Here is a 13,512-nt window from a genome sequence, read left to right on the forward strand (position 1 = left end):
AAGCAATAGCAACTGAAAAGACAAATAGCAAAAATAGCTTCTTAAATGGTGCATTTCAGAAGACAAACGTGTGAATGCATACTATTGTCTGCAAGATGGAATCTAATTGGACAAAACATGTTTAACATTTAAATATATAGAGGATTTAAGCCAGTATAGTGATTCTAAAATGGAATAACCAAAAAATGTAAATAAGTCACACTGCAGCAAAGAATTTGACTAGGTACACAAAAAGTTAAACATAAGGGAACAGATTTGTTCATGTGTATGTAAAAACACATTTAGGCTTGTGAAACCCTGGAGTTTTGCCTATACTTCCGAAAGTCTGTCCCATCCTACATATTCCAAATGCTCAAAAAAATCAAACTTTTATTTTTGAAGTTGTAGGACTATTATTGTGTAAAATCACTTTAAAGACCATGGAAAAAAGACTACAAAAAGCACTGTATACAACCAAATTTTTACAGTATACAAGCTAATCTCCACATTTTAAAAGCAATATGAAAAATTTTATCTATGACACTTTAATTAAAGCCATCAGACAGCTAAATAAGAAACTGTGCCATACAAAATTCATCTAAAACGTTTGGGCATCCAAAGAGTGGAAACTAACTTTGAGTTTTTTAGTTATAACACCACAAATACAGAGTAATTTTGTCTAAGCATTTTATCAACATCATTTTTAAGAGATACGGTACCTTAGAAGAATCTGAACTTTTCATATATGGCTCAGCACAATGTGTAACACTTCCCTGTAGTACTTTTTCTATTCTTGCCACAAGAAATATATCAGGATGTGGACACGTAACGGAGAATATTACCTAAAAAAAAAATATATATATATATATATATACACACACACACACACACACATTATATATTTACAGTTTCCTTTTTTTAAATCTACATCCAGTGGAAAAGCTATTTGAAATCTGTCAGATAACCCATTCCTCTTGTTCTGAATCAGAACTTTATATTGTTTCTCCTTACCTGTTTAGGATATTGCAAGATAGACTCATGGATAATATCTTGAGCCCTGTGTAAGTAATCACCACTGGCATTCATCAGTTGCTGTGTCGCATTAGATATCATGTGCCTCACCGAGACATGGTTCAAATCGACATGGAAATCTGCTGAAATCTTCCGATTGTTTTTAATATCAAACAATGACAATGTGACAAAAAAAGGTTCTACCTAGACATTAAAAAGTGTGAAAAAGGTTATCACCAGCATCCCCAAAAGATTATCTGCAAATACAGATGTGTATTGACATGCAAATGCAAAGGAAATAGGTCTACTGTACTGCTGTACATTAGTTACAAAGAAGAGCTAGCATTCTTTGACTATTATATCCATTATGTAAAATACAGTGAAGAAATAAAACACTTTCATTAACAGCATGAAAGAAGCAGCTACAAAAGTTTTACAAAGAATTCATGCTTTCCTTCATTTTAATGGATTAATGAGCAGCAGCAGCGAAAAAAAAAAGTTACTTCTTCCTAACGGTATCAGATTTATTGGTCTGAAGTGCATTGCCAACTAATGCCAATATTAAGAGGTTAACTACTATATATCTGATACATAAAGGCAAAGTATTTACATAAAGAATTTACATTTGTTGTTGGTCCTTCTTCATTTTCAGCAACACAGCTTTGCAGATTGAAAGATAAGTCATTACACTTCACTAGAATCTTTTTCCCAAATTTCTCTTCAAATGGCTTCACTTCTGGTTCAATACCCGAAAAGTCAAGTTTCTTTAAAAGGAAACAAAAATGAAAACTGTTTCTCGTTTTACAAGGTACAACATAAACACATTTATTATTTTATTTTAAAATGTCAAACCTGTGCATCTGGATCCAAGACAAAAAGTTTAACTCTGCTTTCACTTTTGAATTTCATTTCTGCATCTCTGGTACTCTGCGAAAAATAAGAAAGTCACAGTTTTATATTTATTATTTAAACATTATGATCAAATGAAAGTAATTAAACTTTATTAATATTCTACAATTTTTGTTGTAACCCATTTAGTTTTAATCCATGTGGTGTTTTCCCCATTAAACTGAGCTTTAAAGTTTACTGTAGAATGTTTAAAGCAGATATGTTAAAGTGTGAACTTGTGGTCACTTATGATCCTCCAGCCCTCCTAATACAGCACAGTACATATGTCACAAAGGAAGACGCTTCGTAAATTTGATGCCTTGTATAAGTTTTGACAAATATTATTGGTGCTATGTAGCTCTCATATAGTACTTTTCATTCTTAAATCACTTTAGCAAAGGTGCTTTACACAAACAACAAATTATCTTTGTATGTAGGTTAAAGTTCAGAACTATACTGAGGCCACTAGATCACTCAGGAAGCCACAGGTTAGCTATGTTAGGAATCACAATCACAGCAAATTCGTAAACCTCCAACTGCCAAAGAAGTGGTTTTCCTGTGGGTGGCAGGAAAAACAAGAACACCTATAGATGACTGTGTATAGCTGAGTACTGACATCACTCCTTTCAGTGTCTCAACACTTGTATGGGATTTACAGGTTCCTACTCATCAGTCCCAAAACTAGAACAAGTCAGAATAAAATAGCGTGGGACGAACTGTGATACATTTAGTTTACCTTCCTTGTAAGACAGTTCATTTAAATAGATATTCTACCATTTTTTAAAGTCAGTTGGCAAACAGGCACCTCAGGTAGTGGGCAAGTGGCTGCAAATAGCAGCCAAATTACCTTTGCAGTACAGCTAGTACTTTACAATTGTAGCCATCTGAAAAGGGACATGTAATCTTAACCGAGGTCGAATTTTTTTTTTTTTTTTTTAGTACAGACTACATTTTAAGAGAGATTGTTTTGGGCACCACATCTCAACCTCCTATTCATGACTACACAGACTACCTCCACTCCCACCTGCAATCCCATTATATCCCTCTGACAACTGTAACTATTGCTTAAATTAATTATGCATACAATTTTATATTGTGGTAGCCTCCATGAGACTGGGGCCCCATTACTAAGCACTATACAAATACGGAAAAATGACACTCCCTACCCCAAAGAGCTTATAATCTTAAAAAGAGAGAGATGTCATCACTAAGTCACGAATCTGTGACTTCCAGAGACCTCTGACATTTTCGCTTCAGCCCCAGGATGGCGGGGCAAGAGCTGTCAGCTGGTGGGGTCCCCCTACAACTCCCAATTGCCTCAGGTGGCGGGAACCCTCTCCCCATCAGCCCCAAGCTGACGCCCCACACCAAGGAGACCGCATAGCTCGCAGCTGCTACTGTGGGAGGCGGACCCCTCTCCCCTCCCCTCGCAGTCCCAGCCATCGCTGTGGAAGGCAGACCTCCCCCCCCACACACACACACAGCCCACAGCCTCAGATGTTGAGAGGAACCCACTGCTCCCAACTGCCACCGTGGATGGCACAGGGACCTTACAGCTCCCAGCCGCCACAGCTCCAAGCTGCTGCCAGCTGCAGGGAGGACTCCTCGCTCTCAGCCATTGTGGGTGGGGGGGACCCTGGAGCCCGCAGCAGAGGGTACCCTGGACCCTCCTCCCTCCCCATTTTCTCACAGTTATGTTTTAATAAAAGTCAGGGGCAGGTCACGGTCTCCCATGCATTTTCGGTTATTGCTTGTGACCTGTCCATGACTTTTACTAAAAAATAACCATGACAAAATCTTAGCCTTAATCATAACCTAGTGACAGAGGATGTGGAAAAAGCTAGTGTACTCAATGCTTTTTTTGCCTCTGTCTTCACGAACAAGGTCAGCTCCCAGACTACCGCCCTGGGCAGAACAGTATGGGGAGGAGGTGACCAGCCCTCTGTGGAGAAAGAAGTGGTTCGGGACTATTTAGAAAAGCTGGACGTGCACAAGTCCATGGGCCCGGATGCGCTGTATCCGAGAGTGCTAAAGGAGTTGGCGGATGCGATTGCAGAGCCATTGGCCATTATCTTTGAAAACTCATGGCTATCGGGGGAGGTCCCGGACGACTGGAAACAGGCTAATGTAGTGCCCATCTTTAAAAAAGGGAAGGAGGATGATGTGGGGAATTACAGGCCAGTCAGCCTCACCCCAATCTCTGGAAAAAATCATGGAGCAGGTCCTCAAAGAATCAATTCTGAAGCACTTAGAGGAGAGGAAAGTGTTCAGAAACAGTCAGCCTGGATTCACCAAGGGCAAGTCATGCCTGACTAATCTAACTGCCTTCTATGACGAGATAACTGGCTCTGTGGATGAGGGGAAAGCAATGGACGTGTTATTCCTTGACTTTATCAAAGCTTTTGACACGGTCTCCCACAGTATTCTTGCCAGCAAGTTAAAGAAGTAGGGGCTGAATGAATGGACTATAAGGTGGACAGAAAGCTGGCTAGATCGTCAGGCTCAATGGGTAGCGATCAATGGCTCCATGTTTGTTGGCAGCCAGTATCAAGCGGAGTGCCCCAAGGGTCAGTCCTGGGGCCGCTTTTGTTCAATATCTTCATTAATGATCTGGAGGATAGCATGGACTGCACCCTCAGCAAGTTTGCAGATGACACTAAACTGGGAGGAGTGGTAGATACGCTGGAGGGTAGGGAGAGGATACAGAGAGACCTAGACAAATTAGAGGATTGGGCCAAAAGAAATCTGATGAGGTTCAACAAGGACAAGTGCAGAGTCCTGCACTTAGGACAGAAGAATCCCATGCACCGCTACAGACTAGGGACCAAATAGCTAGGCAGCAATTCTGCTGAAAAGGGCCTTGGGGTTACAGTGGACGAGAAGCTGGATATGAGTCAACAGTGTGCCCTTGTTGCCAAGAAGGCTAAGGCATTTTGGGCTGTATAAGTAGGGGCATTGCCAGCAGATCGAGGGACGTGATCGTTCCCCTCTATTTGGCATTGCTGAGGCCTCATCTGGACTACTGTGTCCTGTTTTGGGCCCCACACTATAAGAAGGATGTGGAAAAATTGGAAAGTGTCCAGCGGAGGGCAACACAAATGATTAGGGGGCTGGAGCGAATGATTTGATAGCTGCTTTCAACTACCTGAAAAGGGGTTCCAAAGAGGATGGATCTAGACTGTTCTCAGTGGTACCAGATGACAGAACAAGGAATAATGGTCTCAAGCTGCAGTGGGGAGGGTTTAGGTTGGATATTAGGAAAAACTTTTTCCCTAGGAGGGTGGTGAAACACTGGAATGCGTTACCTATTAAAGTGGTGGAATCTCTTTCCTTTGAGGTTTTTAAGCTCAGGCTTGACAAAGCCCTGTCTGGGATGATTTAGTTGGGGACTGGTCCTACTTTGAGCAGGGGGTTGGACCAGATGACCTCCTGAGGTCCCTTCCAACCCTGATATTCTATGTTAACAGATGGTGAGAATCAAGAGTGTCTCAACGGGGAATGGGAGAGATAGGGTAACAAAAATTCAATGTGCACAATTCTTAGCCAATCAGTAGCTGTAATCATAACTCAATACCTGCCTAGCCCTTGTCAGATGAATTTCCTGTACGCATTACAGAAGAGGTGAGATCTGAGGAAGGACATGGACGATAAGTTGATATCTTTGTGGCTTGTAACTATGAGCTTTTTTCTCTCTGTATTACAGGTGCCACAGGAGAAAGTGAGAAGGTACTTAAGAGAGAAGCAGACAATCAAGGCTCAGATAACTAGCAAAGTAAAGGCAGGTGCCAACCTTTCATTAAGACAGGGAGGATAGGAAGCACAGAGCTAAACTGTGAAGGGTTTTAAAAGTTATAATAAAACTGATGTGTCCAATGCACTGGAAGAGCAGGAGCCAATGCAGAGAACTAAAGACGAGGGTGATCTAGTCAGAGAAATGTCTGTAGAACAAACATTTTGAATGGGCTTAAGGAGTCAAAACCGAAGCCACTGAGGCCAAAGAAAGATACTGCAGTAGTTAAGGCTTGATATGATCATGGCTTGGACAAAACTTTTGGCAGAGAAAGCAGAGAGGAAAAGTCAAATCATTGAATCATTGCACAAGAACAAAAGGTACAACTTAGATACAACCTGGATATGGGATCAAGGAGTCAAAAATGAAGCCATGGCTCCCTCCTCTCTATTGTTTCCAACATTTTCAAGGCCCGTCATGACCTAACCCCTACCTACGTATCATTTCTTACACTATATTGAAAGATCAATTCCTGCCTCCAACACCCATTTGTTGCATTTTCAAACAAGCACCTTCATGCATTCTTCTGTGCTGCCCCCGACACCTGAAAAAAGCTCCCCATAAACATCTCCAAAAGTAACCCATTATCCTCCTTCATAACATAACATTCCTTTAAAAAAATGGTTGCCTACCTCTCGTAACATGTTGCTCATGTTCATTCCATTCTAGGTGTGTGTGCTTGCCACATATACCGGTGCTGGAAGTTTTTCCCCCAATGTATCCGTAGGGCTGGCCATTGCGGCCTCTGGAATGGCGCATGTATGCACCGGTATAAGGAGCACCACTGCTGATGTGCCACCCCCTCCCCCAACTTCCTTCTTGCCGCCGAGAATGCCTGCGCTCTTGTGGCATTAGTTGTTACTATCGGCGGAGATGAAACCTTCACCTGTTCGTAGCAGCCACGGAGGCTGGCAGTGATCCAGGAAGAAATTCTCTGGGATGACACCGGGATCACTTTCATCCTGTCAGCCACCACCATTAAAAGCCTAGACGATCGACGCAGGGGCTTGGTTCGCTCAAGGTAGAAGGCTAAGGCCCGTCTGACATTGAGAGTATGCAGGCACCTCTCCTTGTTTGAGTTTTGCTGTTCTGGAAAGAACACTGTCAGGAAGATATCCTGGTTGACGTGGAAGTGCAACACCACCTTTGGTCTGAAGGCCAGTGGCGCAGCTGGACCTTGTCCTTGTAGAAAACCATGTAAGGGAATTCTGAGGGTATAGCCCTGATCTCTGAGACCTGTCTTGCCAAGGTGATTGCCACAAGGAAGGTGACCTTCCACGATAGGAGTAGAAGTGAGCAGGATACCAAGGGCTCAAAAGGAGGGCTGCTGAGCCTAGACAGGACTAGATTGAGATCCCATTGGGGGGCTGGGTCCCGGATCTGTGGAAAGAGTCTTTCCAGTCCCTTGAGGAATCTGATTGTCAGAAGAAGCAGGTATTCCAGGATGGATTGCAAAGATGACTGCGTTGAGAGATTCAGACATCCAGCAAGTGAAGTCCTTCCACTTAGCCAGGTAAGTAGCTCTAGTGCAAGGTGTTCTGCTTTCCAAAATAACCTGTTGGACTTGTCTGGAGAAAGCTGGTTCCTCGAGGCTTAGCCATGTAGCATTCATGCTATCAGATGCAGACAGGTGAGATTCTTATACTGACACATATGTGTGCCACTCTAGAGGGCGCTATGGCTGGCCCTATGGATACCAATGCAGGAAAAACTTCTGGCACCAGTGCATGTGGTGAGCACACACACCAAACATGGAATGGACATGAGAAGAACTTTTCTTTGTCAGGATGCCTACAAAAAAACTTGGTAACAGCTAAAATGCTGGTGTTCTGAGACCACAGCGTATCATGCTGACAAATATTGTCTCACTGTTTTCTTGTATTCTCCTGTTTGTATGTATCCATTTGTTGTCTCTTGCCTTATACTTAGATTGTAAGTTCTTTGGGGTAAGGACTGTTTTTTCATTATGTGTTTGTACAGAGCCTAGCACAATGGGGTCCTGGTCCATGACTGAGGCTCCGAGGCACTACAATACAAATAACAGCGCTGTTATAGGTTTACATGAAATGGAGGATTCTGATGCTTTCCCTACTGATAGGCAAAGGAGAACTAAGGAAGAGCTCTGAGGGAAAGATCAAGAACTCAGTTCTGAGATTAAGTTTCAGTAGATAGTTTGGCATACAACGGAGATATCAAAGACAGTCCACAATGTTATATTTGATGAAGGGAGACAGGTCCAGAATAGACAAGTAGATTTGAGAGTCCATCATAAAGATGGTGGTCAAAACCATGTTTGCAAATCAGATTACCCACACAAAAAAAGGGTTTAGAGGGAGAAGAGGAAAAGGAGCTGAGGATGGAACCCAAGGAATCCACACCAAAAGAGGAAGAGGAAATGATGACTGAAGGGTTAAAATCCATTGCTGATGTAATAACCTGGTATATGGATTTGTGTACAGGCCCAAAGTCCAGAGTTTGGTCATGAGGTCAGAGGCCTAGCAAATAGTGATTAGCTAAGAGAAAGCAGAATAACCAAAGATAACCTTGTTTTTGTTAAGATATGTCTGGTCAGCAAAACGCCAGATGTTGGGGGCAATAATTGTATCTTATTCAAAGTTGCAAATAGAACAAAGAAGCCCTGTTTCTGTTGTGTTAGTTTCTTCCATAGGGAGATGTTCTTCCCACACATCCAACCTTGAGTTTATGAAAGGTTGGAACATGTCAGTATAAGATATGGCCTCTTCCCACCTCCCTTTCCCAGGAACCAATGCCTGCCTTAAAACACAAATAAGCAACTTGAAAGACAATCTTTATTGCCATATACTTTCACTGTTTCTTTGCTTTTACCCCTAGATATGTATCTGTTGGAAAATCAAAGGAGCTACTTCATTCCTATGGACCCCAAATTGAATTCAACATGTATTCTATACTAATATATTTATTAAAGTACTAATTAAATGCTAAATGTTAATTTGTTAACACTGAGACCATGGGCGGAGACATTATGTAACCTTTTGACCATTGGCTACTGTGGTATCATGCCTTGCAACTAAACCTATCCGGGGGTGTGGGACTGCCTACCCCCTCACTTTCCCCACCCATGGAAAATCCATATATATTCCATTGTAATCAATTGATTGACAGTGTCTCTGAGTCTAATAAGCAAGGTGACACTCCATCAGTACTGTACGTAATAAACTCCTATGCTTGACTGCTACACAGTGTGGATTTATGTCCTTCAATGACCCAAAAAATCAGATTCTGAAGGAGTGATCCAAGAGGTAGGAGGGAAACCAGAACAAACCCCAGGCATGAAAATTTCAAGTGGAGAAGTATGGTCAACTGTGTCAAAAGCAGCCAAATAGGCCAAGAAGGGTGGATTGATTTAAATCAAACCAATTTAAATCACAGACTTTAATCATGATTTAAATAAGCAAGCAGAAACCTTGATTTAAATAATCAATTTTAATCATGCTTTGCATTTGTACTTTAGTTATTTTCTTGGCTATCAATGATTGGTAATGATTAAAACAAGCTGGTTTACAGCTAAAATATAGCCTTACATTTGTTGCTTTTATTTCCCACGAACCAGGGGGATACAGTATATCTTTACCCATTTATTTGAGCAACTATATACATTTACATTTACTCATATTATTAATTTTATTATTTTAGAAAATGATGAATGATGCATTTCTTATTTACTATATTATTATTAATTTTTTACTTGTGATTTCTGCCAAGCTTTATTTGGATGGAAATGCTAATTCAATTAAAAATGCACAAACACAGCATTTCTATTTTTTTAATTAAATAAAAGCTACCTTAATTGTGCTGGCTACATGAGAAAAAAGTTTATAGGAAAGTTTTCAATGCAAAACATGTTTTGATAAACTAACTGATTTATTAAACAGAGGAAGCATTATCTGTAGTTAATTAAAGAAACTGGTTGTTTGTGGTCACCATGTCCTTCAGAATTCTAGATCTGGTAGATCTCAACCTTTCACACCTAGCTTGTATTGATAGATTGTAAAAGGAAAGCAAGCTTACCTACTATTTCAACTCCAAATTGGTTTATTAACTTTGAATGAACTAGTCATTGAAGTGAACTACTTGAATACCCTGAAATAAAGAAAACAGTCTCTTTGCATCTGCAGAAGAGGCTACTGCTGTCAAAAGCTGGTTTAACAGTTTGACTTTCTTTAAACATTGGCAAACATATACTGTTTAATATTTTTATATTTAAAAGATTAATAGACCTTAAACTCTTAATTTCAAATTTAGTTTTAAATAGTTTTTTTTAATAAATTTGCATTTAATTTAAATTTAATTTAAAAAATCATCAATTTTATCCACCCTGAGGCCAATGAAGATGGAGTTAACAGTATTGAAATTTGGCCAGAAAGTGTTCATTACAAACCTTGACAAAACCTTCTTAATTCCTTTCTGGAGACGAAAGGAAACAAACCAAAAAAAAAAGGTGACAGTGTCTACTTTGGCTCCCCATTTTATCCCTCTTTGTTCTGTTTTTCTCAGTTGGAATGCAGTGAACAGACAGTTCCATGAGAACAGCCACCTATCTGCAGACCAGCACCAAATATTCTGTAGACTGTAGCCTCGGAACCTCTTTTCTATTCCCACTATAATAGGCTCTTGTGGTAAAAATCTTGAGAAAAATAATCAGAAGAAAAGCGACCAATCCTATTTATCTTTCTCTACTTCATGCTCTTAATACTCAGGGAAAGGCTGTACAAACAAACTTAAATTGTTAGGCAGAACCCTTCCACATATAAAATAACATTGCTGGGGTTTTTTTCTATAGAAAAGAAAAAATAAAGGATCAGAGAAACATTTTAAAAAGAAATGCAGAGAACAAGGAAAGAGTATCAGATGGAGAAAAAAATGAAAAGGGGGAAGAGAAACATACTGAGCAGAAATTAGAATGGTGGTTATCATTGGCATTCCACATATTTTGCCTACTGGGAGAAATAACATATAACACCAAAAATTAGGAATAAGCCACAAAAGTATATATTTTGGGAGGAAGTCCAATGGTTAGGGCACTAGTTTGGGACTTGGGAGACCCGAGTGCTATTTCCTGCTCTGTCATAAACCTTCCAGTGTGGCTTTCAGCAAATTATTTAGCCTCTGTGTCTCAGTTTTCCCATAGTAAAATGGGAAGAGTACTTAAATTAGTATTTAATAGTGATTTAAGCTTTTAAATTCTATTCATCTTGACCAGGAGGAATTAACTCTAAGAGGTATGCTAACGTCTAGATAGGTACAGTCCAGGTGTTCTAATGTGCAAGTGTTGAGGCACACAACCTTTGTTACAAAAATATGGTAAACCTAACATTTTAAAGTTTATGCAGCTTGGCACACAACTCCAAGAGACGCATATTTGCATTTCAGAATATTGTACATTATCATTATTTTTGTATCAAAACTCAATCTTCCTGTCCATCACATCCTGTTTAGCAATATTTCAATTACAAAGAAAAAGACAATGACAGGAAGCAGGAGACTTGGTGCTATACTAGTCTTATTAGGATCCAAAAAGCAGCTAAAGAAAGCCCAAATGTTTTACATGATGCCCCTTGATGTCTTCCTTTAGAGGGATGATAGCGAGATCAATATATCAGATACATTGGCAGCAGAGGGACACCACTAGATAACTTGATACAGATGGAGAACAGAAGACAAAGACCCCCAGAGGAGCTGACTGCACAGAAGTAATCCAGACAAAACACAGCGAGTGCCCTAACAAACTCACAAGAATTTTGTACTGTTTTATTTCTCAGTAGGAAAAATCTAGATGCTAGAAAGAAAATAGAGCAAATTTTACAGGGTATCATTTAAGTAGCAAGAAAGAACTAAACTAGGACAGAATGAGTGAGATATTTTCTGGAAAAAATATTTTGAGAGAAACAACACAAAGTAGACTGGATGCATGGAACAACAAACCATCACTGCCCAAAAAAACAGTAAAGACAACATTCCAGAAAAAAACCTAACACAAATATATAGACTAAGAAGTCAAAACAACTCCCATCAAAAGTTCATGGAAATAGGAAGTAGCATTTTCAGCACTAAAATTAGGTTTAGTGAGCAGGTGCAAAACAAACATGAATAAAATCAAAATCCCAAAGTCATCTAGAGAGCTAAACATTCCTCTTTAAGATTTTATATTCTAAAGAAAGAAAAAATATTTATTGTACCATCAAAATGTCAAGTTTTATATTCATTTTCTAAATTGTCTTCCATAGACTAACTACTTATTTCCTTTGATTCTATAGAACTACGTAAAGGAAAATTCTGTATTTGAAAGTTGATTGCAAATGAGAATACAATTTCATTTTCAGTATCTTAAAAAAACGCAACTGAACTAATTATAGATTTATTAGATTTATTTACTAGAACAATTATAAATTTATTTTCTCCTATTATTGGCCGTGCTTTACAATAGTTTTACCTCAGACTTTGCATGTATAAGGTAACTTTCTGTAAAATGATTCTCAACTTAACTCTACAAAAGTGAGGCAGACAAATGAAGGCAGCAAGACTGGTTTTGAGTACTATCCTGCTAATTTATTCTGACTGAATTCAGAAATGTAGTCCAATATCACTAGAGTGTTTTAGTAACGTAAGAATTTTTTTTAAAGTGAATACTAATAAAGCTAACACTGATGAATTTACTACCTAATACCCACACAAAAATGCTATTGATTTATAATGAATTCCTTCATTAATTAACACTATTGCCTTACATATTAAAACATGGAACGTGAATAGGGAAGGCTCAAAGTTGAGGCTCATCAGAGCAATGTCCAGGTTAAGGATGTCAATTGTTGGTATCTCTAACATGGTATGGTCATCTGCTTCAAATGCCTACCAACTTCCCTGTATGAATCATCTTCAACTCTGATCCAATGAAAGCAAGATGAAAAGACATGCCTCCCACCCCCAGTCAGTCACCTGTCCCTCACAGGCATCCTACCCTGTAACGCACCAAATTTGGGTCTGTCCAGACCATCATGGAGGAACATAATGCATTCAGTGGCCGCTACACTATCCAACAGATAGCACGAGAACTACCACCAGCCTTATATAAACTACATGCACAGCACTGGGTTAACTGGCTTTAGCATACACATGCTTCAGAACTTATTTGAACGTATTAAAATGTTAAAGAGATAAATGTGCCTGCATATAAATCTTAAGCCAGGAGCTATTTTGCTTCCACAAGCAGAAAATGAAGGAACTCAACAGTGCCTACTACCCTGAGAGCGGCTAAGTTTTGAGAGCCCCGAGCTATCTGGCTGCTTCCATCAGCTCTGTGGAACTGGGAGTTAGAAAGCCATCATTTACCTTTACTGATGTCTAAAACATTTTTTTTTTAAAAAACAACTTTATAGTTCAGCTATTTAAGCACACCAGCATGCACTATTTATACACTTAACTGCATAAAACTTTACATAAAAAAGTACTTGCTTGGTTAGGCTATTAGCAAATTAACTTCTATCACCACAATATACTTTAGAAGATCCCCCCACACGCTTATTTCACTACCCAGCAGAGTTTTTAACTCTTCAGAGACAAGAGACTTGTGGAATTAGGAACTTCACAAGACGATAAGCGCTAAGGGAGGCAGCCTCCATGACAGATAGAAAGAGTTATGAAAAACAGCAATAGCTAATGAATATTTTTTAATTTTTCAAAATCAGCTTATACTAGAGATGCCAACATTTACAAATGAAGAAATTTTCAAGTGAGTTTCTAACTCAATTACAGACTTGGAACTGTGCCTCTGTAGGCTTGGCCAGTCAATTGGCTGGTCAAATAAT

The 13,512-nt window shown here is 39.4% G+C and overlaps 1 protein-coding gene across 17 annotated transcripts in view; it reads right to left on the reverse strand.

Annotated features, from left to right (window-relative positions):
• DOCK9 (dedicator of cytokinesis 9) overlaps window positions 1-13,512 on the reverse strand; it is a 331,662-nt gene that overhangs the window by 163,731 nt on the left and 154,419 nt on the right. For all 17 annotated transcript variants that reach the window (XM_075129522.1, XM_048854041.2, XM_048854093.2 and 14 more), the window contains 4 exons: window positions 1,843-1,917; window positions 1,614-1,754; window positions 991-1,194; window positions 699-821 (listed from right to left, as the gene is read on the reverse strand). In XM_075129522.1, coding sequence (XP_074985623.1) covers window positions 699-821; window positions 991-1,194; window positions 1,614-1,754; window positions 1,843-1,917 — 543 coding nt within the window. The remainder of the gene's footprint in view (window positions 1-698; window positions 822-990; window positions 1,195-1,613; window positions 1,755-1,842; window positions 1,918-13,512) is intronic.

This window comes from Caretta caretta, chromosome 1, assembly GCF_965140235.1.
Source record: "Caretta caretta isolate rCarCar2 chromosome 1, rCarCar1.hap1, whole genome shotgun sequence".
Classification (NCBI taxonomy): domain Eukaryota; kingdom Metazoa; phylum Chordata; order Testudines; family Cheloniidae; genus Caretta; species Caretta caretta.